The 25,338-nt window shown below is 41.5% G+C and overlaps 2 protein-coding genes across 3 annotated transcripts in view; one reads left to right on the top strand and one right to left on the bottom strand.

Moving 5' to 3' along the window:
* The window catches only part of flt4 (fms related receptor tyrosine kinase 4), a 281,476-nt gene that overhangs the window by 158,247 nt on the left and 97,891 nt on the right, over positions 1–25,338 (top strand). The gene's annotated exons all lie outside the window — the stretch shown is intronic.
* ergic1 (endoplasmic reticulum-golgi intermediate compartment 1) overlaps positions 3,512–25,338 on the bottom strand; it is a 36,179-nt gene continuing 14,352 nt past the window's right edge. Inside the window, exons 3-10 of the mRNA XM_080416483.1 lie at positions 21,452–21,524; positions 20,511–20,605; positions 15,426–15,550; positions 13,144–13,248; positions 12,676–12,736; positions 11,001–11,101; positions 8,349–8,471; positions 3,512–5,973 (exon numbers count right to left, since the gene is read on the bottom strand). Coding sequence (XP_080272609.1) covers positions 5,866–5,973; positions 8,349–8,471; positions 11,001–11,101; positions 12,676–12,736; positions 13,144–13,248; positions 15,426–15,550; positions 20,511–20,605; positions 21,452–21,524 — 791 coding nt within the window. The 3' untranslated portion in view covers positions 3,512–5,865. The remainder of the gene's footprint in view (positions 5,974–8,348; positions 8,472–11,000; positions 11,102–12,675; positions 12,737–13,143; positions 13,249–15,425; positions 15,551–20,510; positions 20,606–21,451; positions 21,525–25,338) is intronic.

Genomic DNA, 25,338 nt, shown 5'->3' with positions numbered 1-25,338 from the left:
TTCTCGTGCTTGAAATTAAACAAAGTTGCAACCTTGTGCGGGAAAGCAGAAGATCAAAGACACACAGACCAGCACCCCCCCCCCCCCCTTAAAAACGGTCTGGGGGGCTCACAAAAGCCTGAGTAGACGATAAAATGACCCAAAGTTTTTTTGAAAGTGAAATATCCCTTTAACATGTTGTCCCTGCTACCTGCATGTCACACAGTTAACATGTTGTCCCTGTTACCTGCATGTCACACAGTTAAGATGTTGTCCCTGCTACCTTCATGTCACACAACAGTTAACATGTTGTCCCTGCTACCTGCATGTCACACAACAGTTAAGATGTTGTCCCTGCTACCTGCATGTCACACAACAGTTAAGATGTTGTCCCTGTTACCTGCATGTCACACAACAGTTAAGATGTTGTCCCTGCTACCTGCATGTCACACAACAGTTAAGATGTTGTCCCTGCTACCTTCATGTCACACAACAGTTAACATGTTGTCCCTGCTACCTTCATGTCACACAACAGTTAACATGTTGTCCCTGCTACCTGCATGTCACACAACAGTTAAGATGTTGTCCCTGTTACCTGCATGTCACACAACAGTTAAGATGTTGTCCCTGTTACCTGCATGTCACACAACAGTTAAGATGTTGTCCCTGTTACCTGCATGTCACACAACAGTTAACATGTTGTCCCTGCTACCTGCATGTCACACAACAGTTAACATGTTGTCCCTGCTACCTGCATGTCACACAACAGTTAAGATGTTGTCCCTGCTACCTGCATGTCACACAACAGTTAAGATGTTGTCCCTGTTACCTGCATGTCACACAACAGTTAAGATGTTGTCCCTGTTACCTGCATGTCACACAACAGTTAAGATGTTGTCCCTGTTACCTGTATGTCACACAACAGTTAAGATGTTGTCCCTGTTACCTGCATGTCACACAACAGTTAACATGTTGTCCCTGCTACCTGCATGTCACACAACAGTTAAGATGTTGTCCCTGTTACCTGTATGTCACACAACAGTTAAGATGTTGTCCCTGCTACCTGCATGTCACACAACAGTTAACATGTTGTCCCTGCTACCTGTATGTCACACAACAGTTAAGATGTTGTCCCTGCTACCTGCATGTCACACAACAGTTAAGATGTTGTCCCTGCTACCACTAAGTGACTGTCACTTCCTGTTTCAGATTTTTTTGGGCACCCCTTCTAGGATGTCTTAGGATGACCCAAGGGACATGTGTGCCAAATTTTATGCTTTTTGGAGATTCTTTAGTTGTCTTTTGAGTCAATCGACAACACTAGGCGGCCATTTTCAATTTGGTCAATAACTCACTTCCTGTTTCAGATTTTTTTGGGCTCCCCTTCTAGGATGTCTTAGGATGACCCAAAGGACATGTGTGCCACATTTTATGCTTTTTGGAGATTATTTTGGTGTCTTTTGAGTCAACGGTCAACAGTTTAGGTGGCCATTTTGGATTTTGTCCATAACTCACTTCCTGTTTAAGATTTTTTTGGGCACCCCTTCTAGGATGTTTTAGGATGACCCAAGGGACATCTGTATCAAATTTCATGCTTTTATCCGCCGCGTAACGATTTTTCACTTAGTACCCCCTACTAAATGTGGAGAGCGGGGTTAGGGAATGGTTCATATACAGTAGTTCACCCAAATAATGGGATAATGTGTGGGGTATAGGTCCTTCCTACTGGGTTCCTCGATTGTGGATGCGGTTACAGAGGACATGCAGATGGCTGGAGTGAGCGAGGAAGACATGAAAGACATTTAGACATTAAATGTTATTCAAAAAGAGTGTGATAAATGTATCAAAAAAGATACTGACCATGACCATGATACTGACCATGATACTGTCATGTTACTGACATGATACTGACATGATACTGACCATGATACTGACCATGACCGTGATACTGACCGTGATACTGACCGTGATACTGACCATGATACTGACCATGATACTGACATGATACTGACCATGACCATGATACTGACCATTATACTGACATGATACTGACCATGACCATGATACTGACCATGACCATGATACTGACATGATACTGACCATGACCATGATACTGACCATTATACTGACATGATACTGACCATGACCATGATACTGACCATGATACTGACATGATACTGACCATGACCATGATACTGACCATTATACTGACATGATACTGACCATGACCATGATACTGACCATGATACTGACCGTGATACAGACCGTGATACTGACCATTATACTGACATGATACTGACCATGATACTGAACATGATACTGACCATGATATTGACCATGATACCAAAATTCCAAAAGGTGGGTTAAGTATCACGTTCTCGGTTGTATCTGCCGTGCCAGGTTGGTGACCTCATTCCCCAGGGAGGTGGAGGAGGGTGGATACACAGTGCTGTGCTGTGAGGCAGCAGGGATGAGTAGGTTGGAGGTAAACAAAAGGCTTGAAAAGGCAGGATGACAAGGAGTGAGTCACCCTAAAGCACCTCTTATCTGAGCCACACGTACGCCGTGGCAGTTAATGACAGTTGAACGGCCTTGTGACATTGTTGTCGCGCACACACACACACACACACACACAGCTGTGCATGACTGTACCTTCTGGCTCAGGGAAACTAGCAACTATCTGACATGATGTAACACCACTTCATGGCAGTTTTAACATCGTTTTTATTTGCATTTCGTTTTTTACTTTGTGTTTTTATTTCAGTTAACAAAAATGTTTTGTCAATTCTAGTTTTCCTTATTTAATTAGTTTGAGTTAACTAGAACAGTGGTTCCCAAAATATTTAGCTCAAGACCCAAAAGAGAAATGTTAAGTCTCCCCGTGACCTAGCTCTGGTCCAGGGCGTTAAGAGAGAACTCGCTAACGCTCTGGACCAGAGCTACCCGTGACCCAAACTAGTGAAAAAAACTGAGCTCGTTTTAAGTTGTTAAATGTCTGAAAATACACATTAACATGAATCCAATATGTAATGGGGGGTGGGGGTCCCTGCTTCATCTCTCTCTCTCAGCAAAGGGGTCCTTTGCCTGAAAAACGTTGAAGAGCCCCTGCCTTAAACCCTCGAGAATTAGTAAACTGGACCCGAGTTGGCTCTGTACTTGGACCGCTTTTTCCCACCTACACCAAATAGCGTCACAAAAAATGGCCGATTCACAAGATCTACAACGCGTCACCTAGTGACGTATTTAACTTTGTTTTTTTAAATGAAAGTCAACAGGGCTTGGATTGCTCAGATTTAAGGCAAGGATGCGGTCATCAGTTAGCCTCTTCCCTAGAGGCAAGAAAGGAAGTGAATGTGGGTCGAATCAGGCTGAAAAATACAGAGTCATACATCACAGTAGGTACAGTATGTCATAACGACTGCCATCATCAAATGACCACATGAAGTCTGACATAAACAAGAAGACATGCTGTTATTTGACCCAGTCTGTGTGCTGCTACAGAGATTAGTGTAGCCAATGGAACGAAAGCACATTGATTTGTAAAGTACCTTTACTTAAGTAACAGGAAGGCAGTACAAAGTAACTTGAGATGCAAAGAAAAACTGAAAGAGCAAAATGACCTCAAAAGACCCGAAAGACCAGTTATGAAAACATTTGTTTATCGCTGTCCTAGATCTGGGTTGCTATGGTAACCATGGTAAAAAGAGACAATGAAGAAAATATTGGAAACCTATTATAAAGCTCACCGTTTCTCAACGTTGGGTCCAGGGACCACCAAGGGTCCAAATGGATCCTTATGGGGTCTGTAACTCAGAGCGTATAAATGGAACCAAATACAGACCGTCAAGGGTCCATTGCGACCCCTAGTGGGCCCCGCACCAGACGTTGAGAAACAAGTCTTATAGCTGACATGTCACCTCTTTTACAAACCCCACACTTCATTACAAGCTCATGGAATTTCATATTCACATCTGTCTAAATAAAAAAGACATACTATAATACAACTGACAATCAACAAATAAATCACACAAAATAAAAAACGAACAACATTTTCTTCTTAGGACAAAATAAAAAAATAGGACATTCAGCAACAATTATTGTAATAAAGGCCAACAACTGACATTTCCAACAAAAAAACAACATTTTCTTCTCTTTCATCAAGGAATATGTTGAAATAAGGACATTCAACATCTACAGTAAGGTCATACATACGGCAGTCAGGTTGATTGAGAGATAACAACGTTCACGGTCTAAATTGGCCAGTTCGTCTGACTGCAAAGAATAGACAATACACATACTGTTGTTGTAATAGACGTACAGTAATAAGAATCTGTGTAAATACTGGTTTTACAAAGAGATACTTCAAGACAGTGACGTCTCAAAGAGAAAGTCAAGCCAGTGGCCTTGGAGGATTAAAAGGCCTTTAAGTGATAGTTCACCCCAAAATTAGTCACCCCATGGAGACTTGAATTCATGGATATTTTTTTGTTTTTGTCACATTCCTAAGCCAATAATTTGATGACCGGCAGCGGTTCCGGTAGGAGACACAAAGAGTCCGTAGGGTGACTAATCGATAGAAAATAAGTAATTTTTGGAACTATCCCTTTAACTCTACGTCAGTGATTCTCAACCTTTCTCATTACATTTTTTGGGACCACAATCTACACTGTAAAATACTCCGAATTTATTCAACTCTGAAACGGGTCCATTTGTAAACTACAGACCCAAAATAGTCCATTTGGACCCCTGGTAGTCCAAGGTCCCGATGTTGAGAAAGTGCGCCTACGGGACGTAAAAGAATACATGGTAGAACTCAAAGGCACGCAGTTTGAACAATTGACATCAAACAGATGTGTACACAAAAAAGATGATTCCCTTTGCACAAGTCATATCTTGGCACTTTTATGTTTTGGATAGCGTTCGTGTCTTTTTTTAACAACTGTGGAAAGTAATAGTAACAATAGGATCATTGAAAGTTCAGTACAGTCCATGTAAAAGAGCACAAGAGCACAGGTTCAAACGATACACGAACATCAGCCAAAGATTTCCTTCAATCGACCCCCATGTCACATGGGGGTCATTCATACACACAGCGTACATAGACTGCATCTCAATGCTAACAACTCACACAAGGGCTTTCTGGTTCCTTTCTCACACTATTGACTGAGGAGAAACAGTGTGCTGCTGTCGGGCAGAAACCTTGTATCTCCATATTTTAACTTTTGGTGTTTTTTCAAATGCCCTACTAATGATCATACTACAGCGTCACACGGAAAGCATCAAAAGTAGCAGATCCACAAGCTTGTGGATCTGCTACTTTTGAATTTGAATCCTGGAAAGTAACAGTGTTGTACAAAAGTACAACACTGTTACTTACTTGCTTTTAAAATAGACAAACTACAAGAAGATCACAATGCATTGCGAGTCACGCAACATCTTGTGAGCTAAAAGATTGTATTTACAAAACGTTTTGAAACTTTCTGCAAATGACTGTCTGTGGGTTTTGTGAATATTTAACCAACGAACAGTACAATCAACAGGAGCTTGTTGTAACTAAATACGTTTCCATTTCCTGAAAAGTAACGGTTTTGGCCATAAGAAGGTTTCTGCAACGATACTTGATGTACCCCAACGAGTCAGTGGGCCAGATGCAGTGAAGAACTAGAATGAACCGAGAAGGTTTCGCACATTGAGATGTAGCCTACAGCCATGTAGCCTCACGGCTATTCCTATCACTTAAAAACTAATCCTAAACTAATCCTAAGTCGTGCTTTGATCTCAACAAATTGCATGGTGTGAGCAGCATCAGATTCGGCTAATCAGGCTAGCACCCTTTGCAGTTATAAATATACGTTTGTGGGGGTTTCGGTAAACACTAAACCGTACTCAGGACATTTTGCCAATCTGGATCTTCTTCCAGGCCTCTGAGGCGGTGAATATGCAGGAGTCAATGATGCCGGCCACTGTGAATGTTCCTCCGATGATGGCACAGATCTGCAAAATAATCCATGGATAAAAGGCTTAATTGTCCATACATAATAGTCCATCAGTCAGTATCAACACCAGTGGTTCTCAAACTTGTAAAAATATGTAAAGATAAAAAAAAATGTTCAATGGTGAATGCATATACAGTAGCTTTAAAGTGGTTCATCTGATATTGATGTGATATTAACTCATTTTGCTGGGGAGCCCTTGAAACCCTCTGTAGAACCCCTTGGGGTCCCCACACCACACTTTGAGAACCACTGATCAACACAACAGAGCCCTTTTATTTCTTTTTAACTGCCTGCGCAAATTCCGCTTTTACTTGTACATGTGATGTGACAAATAAAGACTGATCGGCTATGTTTGAAAACATTTGTATATGTTCACCTATAACAACAAAAATCGGTACACATCGGAATTGTCGATACCAAATCGATGTCGTCAAAGAAGTTAAATAATGGCCGACACTAGTGGTTAGTGAGCCCGCCTAGGGAGCCAGAGGCCCTGGTTGCCCCAGGTACGATTCCAGGCCAGGCCAGCAAATGTGTCGATGAAATGAAATTTGTCCCTGAGCAAGACTCTTAACCCCTAATTGCTCACAGGCCCTCATTGTAAACAAGACCGCAAGGACTTTCATGAAAGGACCTGTTAAAGGAATTATCCTAACTAGGGCTTTCACGACTAGAGATTTTTACTGGTCGACTAATTTGACCCAGTGGTAGTCGACTAGCCTAGTTTTTTGCCATTGTTTTAATGCCATTACTATTATTATTATCCTCCTGCCTTTATTTTCATGCCGTTTTAAGGGAAGTGCTTCTGGCACAGCAGCACAGCAGCGTCTCCAAGGATCCTCAAAAGGGGGTTATTGCCCAATAATAGGCTATTATTGGGCATACTTTTGACCCCCTTTGATAAAAATAAGGAGGATAATAATAATAGTAATGGGCCATTACTATGGCACTAAAACAAGTTTTTCAACTATTCGACTAGTACCAACAAGGTTGACTAGTGGTTATACTAGTCGACTAGTTGGTGAAAGCCCTAGCCGACACCGACATATCGGCCAAACCTATAGATAAATGGGTACAAAAAAAGAGAAGTTCAGCGTGCTTCAGCCAGTTGAAGGTAGAAGGGCTCGTCGGTGCTCAACAGGGACAACTTGAATCAGAGAATACCTGGGAACTTCAGTTCCCAGGTAGATTACCCCAAAAAGAGATTACCCCAAAAAAATACTGGTGCACTCGACTGATCTGCACGTATTTATTGTTTTGCAGGTGTGACTGACGTTTGGACTTGCGTCTTCCTCAGAGTCAAACAGGGTGACTGAGGAAGACGCAAGTCGAAACGTCAGTCACCCCCGCAAAACAATAAATACGTATACTGTACGTCCAGCATATTTTATTTGGGTAGTCTCTCCTGAAGTGCCCAGGTATTATTCTCCCTATAGATAAATGGGTCTGGCTGTCCAACCCAACAGACCATTTCCTCTTCTGGATGTGATGATCCGTGTTTGTTTCACAATCCGCCCGTTTCCGCCTCATTCCACCATTACACGACCACATAAGTATGAGTTTGGACTCCGAAGCGGGCCCTGTCAAGGCTCGACTCTGCAATCTTGAGCACTGAGTCATGAACTCGCTATAAGTCATGCTAGTCATCTGCCTTTACTTTCCTCATGTTTGAAGTCATGATAAAATAAATGTGCACAGGGCAAACAAGACAGTGGCTCATCACTTAGGCAGCCAGTATTGTCATGACTGCATTATCCATGAGCTTGAACTCTTGATGAGGTCCTGATGACCCGATGAGGACCGGCTGCGCAACACATTCATTGCTCAACACGGGTCAGGTGAGGGGATCGTGCCTGAGGCCAGAGGGGAAACATTTTGAGAGCTTATTTCTTAATGCTCGTTAGACTGAAATACCCATAAATACACCAAAAGTACACATGGTGAGTGAACTCAACAGAGGTCTGTGTGTCCTGGTTGAAAATCGCCTTCAGAGTTCAGACCACTAGTGTGTACAAATAGGCACCGTTTGTTGAGCCATTTATAAGGCTCGATTTTGGGCAGAAACCTACCGTATATCTCCATATATTTTTAATTTGGTAAATGAATGCCCTACTGGGTCATACACACGACACTTGAGCTTGTACATCCGTTTTGCTTAGCACATTTTTTAAGGTAAAGAGAAAGGGGTTAAGTCTGTCTGTGGAATTTATAAATATTAACCAATGAAAAGTACTAAATTGTAACACAGGTTTCTTTAACGGCTTTCGACGGACAGCAACAATATCTAAGGTCTGTATTCAAGAGAGCTTAAAGGCCTTTATTGAAATGTATTCTAGAGAAGGTGAGAATAAAGTCATGGAGTTGTTAACTCACAGTGGTAATAAAGCGGTACAGAGGCGGTCTTCTCTCTGTGTATTTGACTGTGATGGGACTGAGGTCGTATCTGAACCAGATAGCTGGGATGATCCTTCCTGTGTGGCTGTAAGCCACGTATTCCTATACAGGGAGGGAACACACACACAATGACGTATTAGACATTTAAACATACAGTGCGCGTGCTCCAATGAGTTGTGATGTCATTTCTATGTCATAGAAGACCATGCTTTTGGTCCACATACAGTGGGCCATGAGTGCCTTGAATTGTGTCTCACAAATAATAACATGAAATTGTTTGCCCTTTAATTGGACTTAAACACAGAAGGGTCTTTCAGTGCAAGTCCAAGACAACACTCAAGTCAGAAGAAAAGATTCAAGGCAAAGGAAAAAAAAGTTTAAAATACCTTTAGTGTTAAGCCATATCTACAGGGGACTTTAGGCTATAAACATGCAGCAGCAACACATTTTGGCTTGTAGCCTTCGTCACACCCTGACAGAGGCTACAAGCCAAAACAGTCCTCTGTGCATATGCCAGAACAATAAAGCTAGCTTTTCTTTATAAGGCCAATTCTAAAAACGGCTTCTCAATCAGAATTGTCAATTATTTCTCAGCCTCTGTAGCTGATGAAAACATGAAATGACAGATGTTTTCCTGGATTGAAAGGTATAAAGACGTATTGGTTACACAACAGGTCTTTCATTGAGCACCTTCAACACCGAACTGACCACTTTCAAAACTAAATGCAAGTCAATTCTCAAGGCATTAGAGAATAGAGACTTGTCCAAGTCAAGTCTCAAGTTATTAGAGACATGTCTAAGTCAAGTCTCAAGTTATTCAAGACAAGCGCAAGTCAAGTCACATAAGTCCTTATTATCATTTTGTGTTTGTATAGATGCTCAGCCAATGTGAACTCTGTCTATTAAACAACTCATGAATGACACCATGAATCAGAACTATGCAACAGGATAAAAATGATATTAGATCATGTGACGTTGATGAGCTCATCAGATTGATAGATAAGATTCAATCAAATTAACAATCATCAAAACCTTACTGAGTAATTCACAGACTTGAGTATCAAAGAATGCTTTTCTATATCGTTGCTGTCGGGCAGAAACCTCTTATCTCCATATTTTAACTTGTTGTGTTTTTTCGTAAATAACGCCCTACTACAGCGAACATACTACAGCGTCACACAAAAGCATTAAAAGTAGCAGATCCACAGCTTGTAGATCTGCTACTTTTGAATTTGAATCCTGAAAAGTACGAGTTTTGGACGCATGAGTCAGCGTTCTGTCATGATTGTCACGTGCTAACGATGAGTCTAACTGTATGTACTTGTATGACGCATGTCCTGATTAAGAATTGAATACATAGGACCTCAATGGAAACAAGCCCTCAGGTCTTTTTTTGTTATGCTTTTTAGCAGTAATTATACTAATTACAAAGTCTTATGACTTGGGGAAGAAAAATAATGCTTCTCAATTATTTTTGATTAACCTGCATGAGCAACATTAACCCATTTAGACCGGAGGCCGATTCTACAAATGCCTTCTAAATGGGTAGTTCTCAAACTTCTAATAATTCTAAATTATTCAACATTTTTCAAACACTTTCACGATAAAAAAAAAAATGTTCAAAAATAGCAGATGTACAAGTTCGCAGCGTGGCACGAGGTGACATGCCGTGGAGCTTGTATATCTGCTATTTTGAATAGCCAACGCTAAAATCTAAAATGACACACACAGGTCTATGCTTTCCCGGTTTGAATGGGTTATGTCGGTTATTTGTTCTACATACTGTATTGGTTTTCGATATATTTTCGGTCGATTTGCCCAGCCCCCACTGTAGCTGTGACAACGTTGTGAGGAGGACACTCTCCCTGTCCCGGCCCAGTTGGGGGACACGGGAATTCTGGGAAGAAGAGTCTTTTTATGGTGTGTTGACATCTGATGAAGCTTTACCAGAAGTAGTTAAAGGGTGAGCAGTCACTTCCGGTTGAGTGGATGAGTTAAGAGGGAGGCATAGTAACGTGTGAAGGCCATATGTTAACAGGCCGAGTCCATAAACAACATCCCTGTACGTACACCACATATTACGTAATGTCCCACCCACCGGTTCTCAAACTATGGGTCAGGACCCGAAGTGGGGAAGGGGAGGGTGTTTCAAAAAGAAAATATATCCTCATTAAGTTTTTTTTTTGTGCTTTATCAAGGTTGGATATAGGCTATATGCTTCCACTTACAAATGGTTCAAAAGCTACTTTTCAGTAGCTTTTGAACTACGTTGTTAAGACACAATATCAACAGGAATCAGTGTTGTAAATGTATTTTCTAATAAATATTTCTATTCAAGTCTAGCAATGTGTGCTTTATTTTTTAAATGTGCTTATTAAAAAAAACTGCACTATAAATCAAGTATGTGGTCACAAAAAAAGAAAGATTCCCGTAAAATGGGGACCTGATTCAACCTGAACAGAAGAAAGGAAAAGACAGACACACACACACACACACACACACACACACACACACACACACACACACACACACACACACACACACACACACACACACACACACACACACACACACACACACACACACACACACACACACACACACACACACACGTTGGAAATGCAACAATACCTTGTTGGCTACCGTGTACTGGTATGAGAATCTCTGTTTGCCTCCCAGATGTTCATAAACCGTTGGAACAATCTTCAATATGTAGTCATGTGAGGCCAGAGCTGCAATGACAAACAAAAGGAAATACAAATGACATTATATAAAACATGTCTTTTTTTAAAAAAGTAACCTAAAAATTGATGCTTGATTCAGCAAATGACGCAACCTAATGAAACCAGTCATTTACTGTACTTGAGGCACAATGTGAGCTGTTAAGATTCACACTTTCCATTTAGTGGAAGTTCTATTCCATGACTGGCCACTAGGTGTCTCTTGATCACACCATGCAGCGTGGGCCAGCAGCCATGCTCAAGAGACACACTTCTGACTGCAGCGCTGTCACGTTGTTGTGGTTCTCAACTTGAGGTCCAAACCAAATCCTTATGGGTCTGTAAACTGAGTGTACAGATGGGACCAAATTGGTAAAAGCTGTATTAGGTAACTGTAATGTTATTTTGTCCAATCTGTATGGTATAATGTTAGTATGTTAATACAATGTAACTTGTATGGTTGTATTTGGTCTGTCTGCTCTTCTGTCGAAGGAGACCCGGGTTCAGATCCGGGGTAAGGAAAGGAAAGTTAAAGCTGCACAAAGTTCAAGTTAAAGCTGCACAGGAAAGTTACATAGTGCAGCTTTAATTAAACGCTGTAGATTGGGGTCCCAGAGATATACAAAAAAAACATCTGGAAGTCCAAAACTGTTACTTTTCAGGATTCAAATAAAAAAAATAACAGAGCCTTTGGGTGGGACATTACGTGGTGTACGTACAGGGATGTCGTTTATGGACTCGGCTTGTTAACATAATGGCCTCCACACGTTACTATGCCTCCCTCTTAACTCATCCACTGACCCGTAAGTGATTGCTCAACATTTAGCTACTTGGAAAAGCTTCATCAGATGTAAACACACCATAAAAAGACTCTTCTTCCCAGAATTCCCATGTCTGCCAACTGGGCTGGGACAGGGAGAGTGTCCTCCTCACAACATAGTCAGCTACAGTGCGGCTGGGCAAATAAACCGAAAATATATCGAAAACCAATATGTAGAACAAATAACTGACTTGATTTTGCTCATTGAGAAGCGATTTTTACTAATTTTTTTCCAAGTCTTTGAAATTAGTACAATTACGCAAGCAATGCTAAAAGGATAACAAGAAAATCCCTGAGGGCTTGTTTCATTGAGGCCCTATGTATTCAATTCATAATCAGGTCATACAAGTACATACATTTAAGACTCATCGTTAGCACGCAACAATCATGACAGAACGCTGACTCAAACCACTGATGCTCTGGAGAAGGCTCTGTGCTGAAACCCCTAAATGATTTTCATTTGTGATGCGAGACAAATAAAACAGTCATTATGAGTGTTTTGTGTTTTTTTCTTCATATTTTGGGGATAGTCTCTGCCGCGTTTCGAGCTTGTGGATCTGCTACTTTTGATGCTTTTGTGTGTCGCTGTAGTATGATCAAGTAGGGCAGTAATTCACGAAAGACAAAATATGGAGAGATAAGAGGTTTCTGCCCGACGAAAATATTGTATCACATGGGGGTCCGTGGACCAATGCATATGGAACTGGGTGTCCTGAATCACTGGTATCTAAACATGTACAGATTAGAATGAAGCATGCAGACGTACGGTTTGATGCCATCCTGTCAGCTCCTCCTAACGCATTGAATGCACCTTGTACTTTATGTACCTGTGAGACAAGGGAGAGCAAAGACATACGTATTTATATAACCTACACTGATGGTGTCTATCACTGTGTGTGCGTGTGTGTGTGTGTGTGTGTTGTGCGTAGATCCAAGTTGTGTGCGTAACCAAATTTACACTTTGCCATGTGACGGTGTTGCGTGCTAAAAATAAATCCCATACGAGCTGGAGATCGTAGCTGGGTTATTTTTGGGCTGATAGAGAGCAAGATAAGACAGGAAGTGAGATAGGAAGGAACAGGAAACAAACAGTACAGGAGGTGACATTTCAGATCTGTAGCTTCTCTCCAACGGTCAGCCGGTGTGTGTGCGTTTGTGTGTGTGCGTGTGTGCGTGTGTGCATGAGTGCGTGAGTGCGTGAGTGCGTGCGTGCGTGAGTGAGTGAGTGAGTGACCTGTAGCTTCTCTCCAAAGGTGAGCTGGTGGATGGTGTGTGTCATGTCAGGACTCTGAGGCTGCGCTGTGGCGCTGTGTGTCGACACGTGAAAGTTCCCAGGGACCTGCAGGTGAGCACAGACACACACGTTATTCTCAACCTTTTTCCATTTCAAGGTCGCCCCCCAGTGTGACCATTTTGTATCCCTGGGACCCCCAATATACCGTTGCTGTCGGGCAGAAAACTCTTATCTCCATATTTTTTGTAAATTAAAGCCCTACTTGATCATACTACAGTGTCACACAAACGTATCGAAAATAGCAGATCTACAAGCTTGTTTTGAGCTCGTCGATCTGCTATTTTTGAATTTGAATCCTGAAAAGTAACAGTTTTGGACTTATGAGGTTTCCACCCGACAGAGACGCTACGCTGTAAAATCCCCTGGTGGTGCCCAGACCTGCCGTTAAAGGACCAGTGCATTAGAGGTGTATCCATTCTAGAAATCCACAATTCGATTTGACTTTTGATTTTTTAAGGTCACTTTTTCATAACATTTTCAATTTAAACAAAAGAAAATTGAAATTGGCAAACATATAAGCCTGACAAGCGTGTCGCGAGTTTGAATCCCGATCCCGACGACCTTTGCTGCGTCGTCTAAAAAATATCTTTAAAAAGAAAGAAAAGAAAACCCTATATACTATAGCAGAAAATAGCTCAAATAGCTGATCACCAAGCTCAGCTATTTTTGTGGACCGTTCGTCTCCACAATAAGGACCCTATAGGGTTCATGTGGTGAAATCATACCGTCTATAATTTTTTTGTATCCGTTTTAACTCATTCAGTGCCACATCTTAAGTCCTGAGTGAAAAAATAATAATTCAGAACCCAAGATATCATGTTTTGAAAATATTCTGCTCCATTCACTCTTTGTTTAACTTCTTACTGAAAAAGGCTGTATCTCGGCTCCTAAGCACTTTTTTTTTTACAATGAATTTTGGCTATGGCACTCAGAGCCAAACTGCCATAAATAAGCCGGGCACTGAATGAGTTAATCTTGGTGGCTTTTGCAGGTTAGAAAACGCAAGTTGGTGTCCAAGTTTACATTTTTGTGAAACCCGGAATACACACACACACACACGGGTCAACCGATTGACAGTGACTCCTGCTGTTCTGTGCGTTGACGCCGTGGTCAGAATACAAAACTCAGTGGGAAATCAGCGTGTCCCTTGCTTTCCGCATGGATACACATCTAACTACCTGGCGTGTTCCACTCAACGGCCCCATTATTCACACGGCAACTCTCCCACTCGCTCCCGTCAGGACCTTTAACAAAGTTAGGCGCGTTAAAGCGTACAACTGTCGGGTTAATCATTTTCGAGGCGCTGGAAAAACAGTGACGCAAATGCGTGGGCGATGTTGTTTGGAGACAACGTCTGGAGAGGTCCCAGGACCCAGAGCTGACAATCTGAACACGGAGCGTGATTCGTTCCATTTAACCCATTCAATTCGGGGAACGCATCCCGTGTCATTTTTGATTTCTTTGGCTATTCAAAAATAGCAGATCTACAAGCTCATAGCGCGGCGGTGCCGCGCTATGAGCTTGTAGATCTGCTATTTATTTTTATTTTTATCTTGTGCAAATCTTTAAGTATATATTTTTAAAGCGAACATTTGTAAAATATGTTGTTCCAGGGACCTCCAGAAGCAAAGATTTTTCGCTTTAAAAATATATATATTTAAAGATTTGCACATTTTCACGGTTAAAAAAAAATAGGTGCCGCGCTATGAGCTTGTAGCTCTGCTATTTTTGAATAGTCAAATAAATCTAAGATGACAGAGATGCGTCCCCGGACTGAATGGGTTAACGGAGCCCAATTTGAGATTGAATACGCAGGCTGCCCACATTCCCCACGCAAGCGCTCAGCCCTTTTATTATTAAATGTCTAGTAAGTAGACACACAGCCCATAATCTAACAGGCTCAGTTCCACGTTAATCCTAAACTTCTACTAGCCAGGCTATGTAATGTAAGCTGGCTAATGCAATTACTTGTGTGCGTGTGTGAACCCGTTTTACTATACTTGTGAGGGCCAAACGTCCCCACATAGTTTGAGAAATGAGACATTGAGAGAACAATTTTCCTAACAATGGGGGGTGTCTCCCCCCTCTCCGTGGGGGGGGCGTCCACATGAGAAGGTATGCCACCCTGACGGAGCTCAAAGGCACAACGGGGAACGCTGCAGTGCGGGTCGTTTAAGACGTCACGCTGTGATTGCATGTTGTGTTGTGTTGTCGTGACTTACTTTGTTGATGGTGAACTCGCCCTCAAAGCGGCAGCCGTAGCCGTCGTTCAGAGCCACCTTCATGGAGTTGTCTATGTGGCCCACCTCATGACGACCCATCTCATCCTGGATGTCCAAACCCACCACTGATGATCACCACATGCAGACAGACAGACAGACAGAGACACAGACAGAGAGAGAGGCAGAGACAGAGATTGAGAGAGAGTAGAGGGAGAGAGAGATGAGAAAATAATGTGTACCAATGTTTTCACAGGAAGTCAAACAAATAAAAACAAATAAAAATAAGCACTTGTTGGTTGAGCTGAGAGAAAGTTGAGAGAAAGTGGACGCGTGTTTGTGTGAACCTGTGAGGTCGTTGCTGTGGTGCAGAAACCTTGCAAACATAATGAACTATGTTTGTTCAATGCCCTACTTCGTCGCACATTAGTGTTGCGCAAAGCAGCGAAAATAGCCGACCTACAGGATCATCGTGAGGCTGTAGATATTTTCACACACAAAAAAATCTGTTGAAAGTGAAAAGTGGCCATTTAAATACTGACAAAATGAAAAGTATTAACAAGAGCTTGCGACTGAATAATAACTACGTTGGATCCATCAGGTTGTTTCTTCCATTTCCTAAATAGTAAGAGTTATGGACGTAGGGTTAAAGACACAAGGTTTCCACCCGACAGCGAGGACATGATAGCTCCTTCCCTCCGTCACACTCTTGCTGGCTTTTTCCATTTACCCTGAGTGGCCCCCCACCCCCCCAACACACACACACACACACACACACACACCCACCCTTCCCCTCCCTCCCTCTCATCCCTGCACTGTGTTGGCACGCTGGGCCTGCCAGTGGCTTATTTTCAGAGCCCCCGTCTACGTATTGGCTGGCTGACTGACTGGCTGGCGGTGGTGGAAAAAGTACTCGCATTTTGTACTTAAGTAAAAGTATCAATACAGCAATGTAGAAATACTCTGTAAGTCCAGAACACAACATTTACTTGAGTAAAAGTACAAAAGTATTGGTATCAAAATGTACTTAAAGTACCAAAAGTAGAAAGTGCAGAATATCCCATTTCACAAGTTTTCAAACATAAAATGTGTAAAAATCTTCTGAAAATAGCAGATCTACAACATTGTGAGCTTGTAGATCGGCTATTTTTGTCATAATAATCCAAATCTACAAAGTAAATAGTAACTTAAGTTTTCAAATAATTGCAGTGGAGTAAAAGTATAATATTTGCCTCTGAGATGTAGAGGAGTAGAAGTAAAAGTACTGAAAATTGGAAATACTCCAGTAAAGTAAAAAATACCTCAAAATTGTACTTAAGTACAGTACTTGAGTAAATGTACTTAAGTTACTTTACACCACTGCTAGCTGGCCCCCAACCAATGTCTGCTGGATGAAGCTGTGAAGCGGCCACATGCCACCAAGAAGAGTCACCTTTGGCATTTGAGACGCAAGTTCATCCTCGGCCGTCTAATCCAAAACGGCACACTCTCCAAATACAGAGCATTAATATAAGTCAATCAGTTGGCTGTCTGGGCCACTCAACATTTAAAGCCTTTCCACATAGAGCGGATGTGTGGGTGTGTGTGTGTGTGGGGGGGGGGGGGGGGGGGGGGGATTATTATCAAAAAGGTTATTATTGCACATTTTCTGCTTTTCCATCAAGTCACAAATCATATTCTGGCAATCTGTAAAGGTCAGCGCACAGCGAGTGCGTGTCTGTAACTGTGGCAGTGTGGTGCATAGAGAAGCAGATACACAGTGAAGACGGATGGAAATAGCAGCTTTCCGTGATGAAACAATGTCTTCGTTCTTAATGCACACGTTGAATTTGAGGCGATGGATGTTGGAAAAAGGCAAAATATGACCCGATGCACAATACAATGTCGTCGCTGTCGGACGGACAGACACCTTGTATGTCCCCAAACAGTTTTTTCAGGAAATGGAAGAAATAACCTGTGTTCCAAAGGATCCAATGTAGTTATTTAGTCACACGGTCTTGTTAAAACTTGTTAGTACTACCTGATTTTTGAACAAACATGGGGAAAATCTCATTCTACTACTCTGACACCATCCATTAAACATTGATTAAAAGATGTAAATCACATGGTTTTCATGGCCTGAAAAAACATCTATCAGGAGACCACAAGGGGAGGTAAATATTCCCATATAAAGGAGGTGACATTCACTGTCGCCGTTTTTCCTTTTTTCTCCTTTGTACATATAGTGTTTTGTATTTCTTGATGACATGTATTATTATGTTATTTTCTTATCCAATGTTGATGAATTGAATACATAGGACCACAATGGTTATCCTTGTAGCCTTAATGTCTGACTGTACCTCGTGCTGTTCAATCCACTTTTACTTTCATTTGTTTCTAAAATAATGAAACTGGGTGATCTACAAGCTCAATGCGACACGTTGTGAGCTTGTAGAATGGATATTTTCGCTACTTTTTCACGACACTGTCAAACGACAAAGTAGGGCATTAATTTGTGAATAAACATAAAAAGTTGAACTGTAGAGGTACAAGGTTTCTGCCCGACAGTAACGATATATTAACTCAAAGACGAAAGCAGAGGCAGGGCAGAATACAGCATTCCAGTGAACTGGAGTGTGGTTAAGACAGCTAATGAATGGTATATGATGCTGATAAAACTACATTCAGATAGCATTAGTAATTAAACAACATTCAGATAGCATAAGTTATTAAATTACATTCACATAGCATTAGTAATAGCAGGAACACAAAGAATGAGACCTTTACAAACACATGTTCCACAGCTGTGTGACTGCAAGCCAACATAACACTCTCTTACTCACACAAACATTCAAATATGGCACATACACACACACACACACTAAATGCACACGTTTACATTAAAACTCAACCTTATTCTTAACAAACTTTAGTTTTTGCCATTTTTGAAAACGGGCATTTTCCACAGGCATTTGGGTGCACATGGTGTGTGTGTGTGTGTGTGTGTGTGTGTGTGTGTGTGTGTGTGTGTGTGTGTGTGTGTGTGTGTGTGTGTGTGTGTGTGTGTGTGTGTGTGTGTGTGTGTGTGTGTGTTTTTGCCGTTGGGCATATTTTCAAAGAGGAGTCATTAGAAGCATAATAACCGTGACTGCAACCTATCATGACATCACAGTACAAGTTAATCCATGTGATATATGAACACCACTGTACTGCTCTGGTGCACGTACACCACCGTCCGTACGCGTGCGTGTGTGTGTGTGTGTGTGTGTGTGTGTGTGTGTGTGTGTGTGTGTGTGTGTGTGTGTGTAAATGTCACAGTACGTTTGGAGAACCAGTACGATTGAAGACAGAGCGCTCGTTTTTAGGCACGGGGCTCCTTCGGGGCGAGGCAGGGCTTTTCGAGACAGGGTTTATTAGCGAGGCTCGCGAGGAGGAGGAGGAGGACGGCGCTGCGATGCGGGGGGTTATTACGCGAGGCTCGCGAGGAAGAGGAGCCTCCTCCTCCTCCTCGCGTAATAACCCGTCCCGTCCTCTCCTTCTCTCCTTCTCCTCCTCCGAGGAGGAGGAGAAGGAGAGCGCGGAGAGGCGGGGCTTTGATGCGCCGACGGAGACCTGTCTTTTGTTGTTCCCCCCCACATAGCAACCAGGAAGCTACGCTAGGGGAACCATAATATCTATGAGGGGAACGCTGAACACGCGTTCACACGCACGGCGCGCCGACTTAGTGGAGCTTGAGGCCGAGGAAGCGCGCCCTCGCGCCTCCAGGCGCGAGTGCCCGCGGTGACCGGCCGACGCTCCACTAGTCGACTCAGCGCCGTTTGATTTGTAAACCGATAGGGACAGAATAGTTCTTTTCATGGATCACTGTGTGTGTGTGTGTGTGTGTGTGTGTGTGTGTGTGTGTGTGTGTGTGTGTGTGTGTGTGTCAGGGAGAAAGTAAAACAAAAGCCAGAACACAATAAAAGTATCTAAACAGTCCTGCTTTCAATAAACCAAAAAAAGCATGAGCGCGTGCGCGTGTGTGTGCGCGTGTGTGTGTGTGTGTGTGTGTGTGTGTGTGTGTGTGTGTGTGTGTGTGTGTGTGTGTGTGTGTGTGTGTGTGTGACTGTGTGTGTGTGTGTGTGTGTGTGTGGCCATATATGTTTGTGCACAAGCCTGGCTTGTGGCTCCCTCTAGTGCTGGGTGGGTGGTAAAAACGAGCGCGCTTTCTTCAATCGTACTGGTTCTCCAATCATACTGTAACATAAACACTACCAAAGTACTACCACCTGACCTTAAGCACCTTATGTCTAACCTCATGTACATACTATACCAGCTGGATTATGCCATGTGAATACAGATATCTTAGATTTTTGTCTATGCCTGACATGTTTCTATTTATTATTACATTTATTTTCTCCTCGTTCTCTCTGTCCCTCAGCTTCTTTTTCTCCTTCTGAAATCAACAAAAACGATGCAGCTTACACAAAGCGAGTGTACAAAAAGGAACCAAATGGACCCGTAAGGGTTCCGTTTGTACCATCTCAGAGTTACAGACCCCTGAAGTCAGAGGGTCCCTGGCTTTGACACTTACTTACACTATCAGTGGTCGCTTTTGAAAACCTCTATGTCAAGTGTTTTCTTAACCGTTCCACATGTGAATGTTCTAATTTTAGAATTGTTATCACTACTGTTTTCAGATGTTTTTTTGCTCTGTTTGCTGTTTTTAACTTTGCTCTGTACAGCACTTTGTAATTTGTTTTGAAAAGCGATCCAAAAATAAATTCATTATCCAGTGAAACAGTGGAAAAAGACAACACCACGCTACACAACACAGCCAGCTAAACAACCCATTTTCTGGTTTAACGACCTGTGTTCCTTATCTGCATTCTCATTTGTTCTCCACAGACATGCCACACGAAACGATAACGAGAAAACATAATGAGTCAGTCTGATAAGATGGGTAGTAAACACCATTATTAACTTGTACAGGATGCTCATAATAGCACACAATATTTTGTTTTGTGTTCGTTTTTTTTAAAGGAAAGTAATACATTCGGAAAAGTGGGTTTAAATACAATGAAGAGAAGAGATGAAGAGGTGTATTTTAATATATGTTTATATACTCACAATCACAGTGTAAGTTTGGCAAACTGATGTTTAAACTCACATCTATCTTCCCACCACTGTTATTATCGGGATCGTCTACATACAGCTCATTTACGCTGTCAAAACAAACCCACAACACAACACAGACAGACAGACAGGGGATAGTTGTTAGACGAGGTTGAATAAAAAATAAACAACATAAATCTAACTGGACTGAAGAGCCATTTCAATAAGAATATAATATTTCCCTGCATGTATTTTTATTGAGTACAACAGTTCATCTTCAGCCTAATCACGAGAGAATAACTTGTCATGCATCTCTAGTCAGTGTAATTTCCGTCCTGTCGCTCCTCTGCCCAAATCGTCGCCTCTTAACATAGCGCTGAGAAGCTGACGCATGCATGAGGCCAATTTCCTGTGAGAAACTGTCTCCGCTTTGTCGGTTACGACACGGGGCCAGAAGAACACATCATCATCATCATCATAACCACCGCAGTGACATTAATGATCAAGTCAGTGGATTGCACACTTTGCAGCAACAGTTATCCTGAGTGGCAACAAAGGAACTCAATTATGTACACTTCAGCCATATTCTTTCTGTCGTTGTTTTTATAGATTTTGAACACTTGTCACTAGTCATTCTGCATAATGAGTACTTTTACTTTTGGTACTTTAAGTACATTTTGATGCCAATACTTTTGTACTTTTACTCAAGTGAAATTTTGAATACAGGACTTTCACTTGGAACAGATTATTTCTACATTGTAGTATTGATACTTTTACTTAAGTAAAAAATGTGAGTACTTCTTCCACCACACTGTGTGTGTGTGTGTGTGTGTGTGTGTGTGTGTGTGTGTGTGTGTGTGTGTGTGTGTGTGTGTGTGTGTGTGTGTGTGTGTGTGTGTGTGTGGAAGCGGTCATTCAGAGGTGCTTCTGGGTGGCTGTAGGGTGTAGGTACCTACATTTCAGTGGCTATGAATCCCGTCAGTTCTGATAGGAACAGGAACAACATGAACACACAGCAGAGGATGGATACTGTGGAGGGGACAGAGGAAGACAAGGACTGGAGTTAGACAATTCATAATCTGGATCTGGAGTTAGACAAATATAATCTGGATCAGTGGTTCTCAAAGTAGGGTCCGTGGAGGACCCCCGGGGGTCCTTGAAGGGGTACCAGAGGGGGTCCCCGGCAAAAAAATTGTCTATATAGCATCACAATCAGTTTGAACCACTTAAAACCTACTTTAAACTTTGCTATTAAAAAATAGCCGATTGACAAGCTCACAAAGATTCACTTGTTTTTTGAAGTATTGAAAAAAAAAAAGATGGGGAAAAGTTTTAAATAATATAGAAAAACACAAATATTCTCTTCTGGGGGTCCCTGGCACCAAATCTTTTCAGATGAGAGTCCGTGGCCAAATAATAATTTGGGGGTCCTTGTCATGAAAATGTTTGGGGAAACCCTGCTCTGGGTAACCTTGAGCCGCTGTGGGCTAAACATGTTGTTTTGGACTTAATAATCCAATTCCAGTGCACAGGCCAAAAGCAAATGAGTCACATAGTGCGTGGCCATTTGGGGAAGACTGATCTAAGCCATTGACCTCAATTAAAATCACAGCAGAGTCATAAAAATGTTCTGTAAATAGCTCTGTTTTACAGGCGGTGTTAAGCATGCCATTACAGACTGCTTTTTAAAGAGCCTCCTTTGGTGAATACTGTTGGATGCCAATGCACCGGGCGGCCATTACGGCATATCTCTCTTTGAGAAGGGTGATCTCATGCGCCAACGTGAGCCTTTGCAAACAGGTCAATTTGGGTTTCCTGGGGCAAAACTCACACGCTGACAACCACCTAGACCAAACATGGCTCAGTGCGCAGGGCGCTGACGGCAGAGCACTGGACTACCATAAAGGAAGAGACCAAATTAAGAAGTTGAAACAACAATAAACATTAATGAGCAGTTAACCAGTGGTGGAAGAAGTACTCAAGATTGTTTACTTAAGTACAAGCAGCAATACCACAATATAAAAACACTCTTGTATAAGTAAAACGCCTGTATTCAAAATGTGACTTCAGTAGAACTATAAACTTACTGGCATCAAAATATAAATACAGTACCAAAGTAAAAGTACAGCAATGTTTAAAAACTGTGAAATGTTTTTGAAAATAGCAGATCTACAAATCGCCTCTTTTCTAATAGCTTTAGTATAAAATAGGGCTGAAGTGATTAATGTATGTTTTGTAATATTAAACTAAATCTGCAATGCAACTAGTAACTAAAGCTGTCAATTAAGTGCCTCTGAGAGTAAGTTTAAAGTATCAACAAATAGAAATACTCAAGTAAATGTACCTGAAAATTGCATTCAAGTGTAGTATTTGGGCAAATGTACTTAGTTACTTTCCACCACTGCTTTGAACCGAGGGAAAAGTGGACTGTGTATAATTGACAACAGCTCAGGCTGTCTATTTAATTTAATATAATAATGTATCAAAGAAAAAAAGAATCAGCCATATAAAACGTCATGCGTTTCGTATGTTATATATAGGAGTAAGAGATCCGAGCCTACGTAACTGTGGTTAATCTGGCATGAGATACATGTACACACTTGAGTCACAGTCTCACACACACACACACACACACACACACACACACATTTGTATTATTATACTTATGAGGACAATCAGGACATGAACATTTTTGGAGAGCGATTTTATGAATGCTATATTTAATACATTTTGCCATTGTTAACCGTAAGCCCAAAGTCGAAAAATAGCAGATCTACAAGCTCACTGCGACGCGTTGTGAGCTTAATACAAACAAACACACACACATACACACACAGCTCACACTCAGCAGGTGTGAAGCCTGTTTACGTGGCAACGGTATCCTAGCTAGTATCTGAATGTCACGTGACCTGGCCTTGTGGTCGACAGGGCGTCACAGGACAACCTGCTGAGGAAGTACTCCCACTTCTTTATTTACTTAAGTAAAAGTAGCAGTACCACAATGTGGAAATACTCAAGTTAACCCTTTAAGACCTGAGGCAATTCTTAAAACAATTCTAAATCCTAAAGGTCCTTACACACCGGGGCGAATTCTTCATGCGAATAAATACGTTTTTTTTTAAAACCTTATAAAGTCAATGCAAGCGTCCACATCAGTTTCGCGAAGCGAAAAAGCGTCTTTTAACTATTCGGAACGAGTCCGAATTTTGCGTATATTCGCATATTCGCCGGTGTGTAAGGACCTTAAAAGTTTTTTGAAAAAAAAAAATCCCACGATTTTTCAAAAATAGCAGATCTACAAGCTCGTAGCGCGGCAATGAGCTTGTATATCTGCTATTTTTGAATAGCCAAAGAAATCTAAAGTGACACAGATGCGTTCCAGGTCTTAATGGAAGGCCTGTATTCAAAGTTTCACTTGACTAAAAGCACAAAAGTGCTGGCATCAAAATATACTTACAGTACCAAAGGAAAATTACAAAATAGATCTTTTGAAAATATCAGATCTAGAAGCCCATGACGCGTCGCATCGGCTATTTTGGAATAGACAAAGTCTAAAATAGGCTTAAGTGGTTAATGCATGTTTAGCATGAATAATCTAAACCTGTTTAGTAACTGTAGAGTCAAAAGTACAACATTTACCTCCGAAATGTAGTGTATCAGAACTATAAAGTATCGCAAAAAAGGAAATATTCAAGTTAAGTAAATAACCTCAAAATTGTACTTAAGTACTGTACTTGAGTAAACGTACTCAAGTTACTTTTCCAGCACAACCTGCGGCCGGCTGAGGCTTTGCAGAAGGTAATGTTTAACTAAGGCACAAACAATAGGGAGCGTCGCCATGACACATCGGCCACCAATCCAGCTTCATCAAAGGACACATAATTGTCCGCAGGCCTCCGAGGTCTGAGTAAGGGGATTACATGCAGATCACAGAGTAATGAGTTACTGATCCTAACCTAGAGCTGCTCCACAATGGAAATATTGACAAGACAACAAAAAACAACGACAAATCTTTTACAGTAAAAAAGATCTCACACAATGTGGGCGTGATATAAACATGACGAAAACCTAACCTGACTCATCCTTCCATGTGGTGTTTCAAATGGAATTCAAATAACAGGCCCGAGACAAATCATTCTGAAACGATGACTCAAATAATTTCAAATTACATCCTCAAATTTTCTTTCATCAAAATGGTGGTGTTTGTGGTATCTAGGATTTCTTTTCTGATGCCCTGGGATAAAACTTTTAACCCATTAAAACCGGGAAAGCATCCGTGTCATTTTAGATTTTAGCGTTTGGCTATTCAAAAATAGCAGATCTACAAGCTCACAGCATGTCACGTTGTACATCTGCTATTTTGGAACATTTCTGAAAAATCTTGAAAGAGTTAGATTTTTATTTTATTAATACAAATCATCTTATCCCAATCAGAGTGGATCAGATTCAGATTTTGGTTTAGTTCAAAACCCCAAAACAACATTGGGATCATTTTGATATCCGATCTGATTGTGATCTTACAAATTATCTCAACAAACATAATGTCATAAGAAATATAAGTTTGATTAATCAGATAATATCTTTTAACACCCCAAATCCATCTCTTGGGCCCTGGAAATACGGCATAAGAGATTTGAAACAGTTTAGAAAATGTTATGATATTGCCCAAAATAGGGACGCCAGGTCTAAAGTGGTTATTAAACTGAACTCTGTGGAATGTGACCTGCGCAGAATAACAAAATGCCAGAGGTCAAACATTTGACCTTTCATGAAGCGGGGGAGGTTATATTATGTCTGTGCTTGCCTTACAGTCTGTAGTAGTCAGAACCAGTGGTTCTCAAAC

The sequence above is a fragment of the Gymnoscopelus braueri genome (assembly GCF_963280865.1).
Source record: "Gymnoscopelus braueri genome assembly, chromosome: 20".
NCBI classification, from domain to species: Eukaryota; Metazoa; Chordata; class Actinopteri; order Myctophiformes; family Myctophidae; genus Gymnoscopelus; species Gymnoscopelus braueri.
Note: the sequence above shows the minus strand (reverse complement) of the source record. Positions and strands in the feature narration are given on the sequence as shown.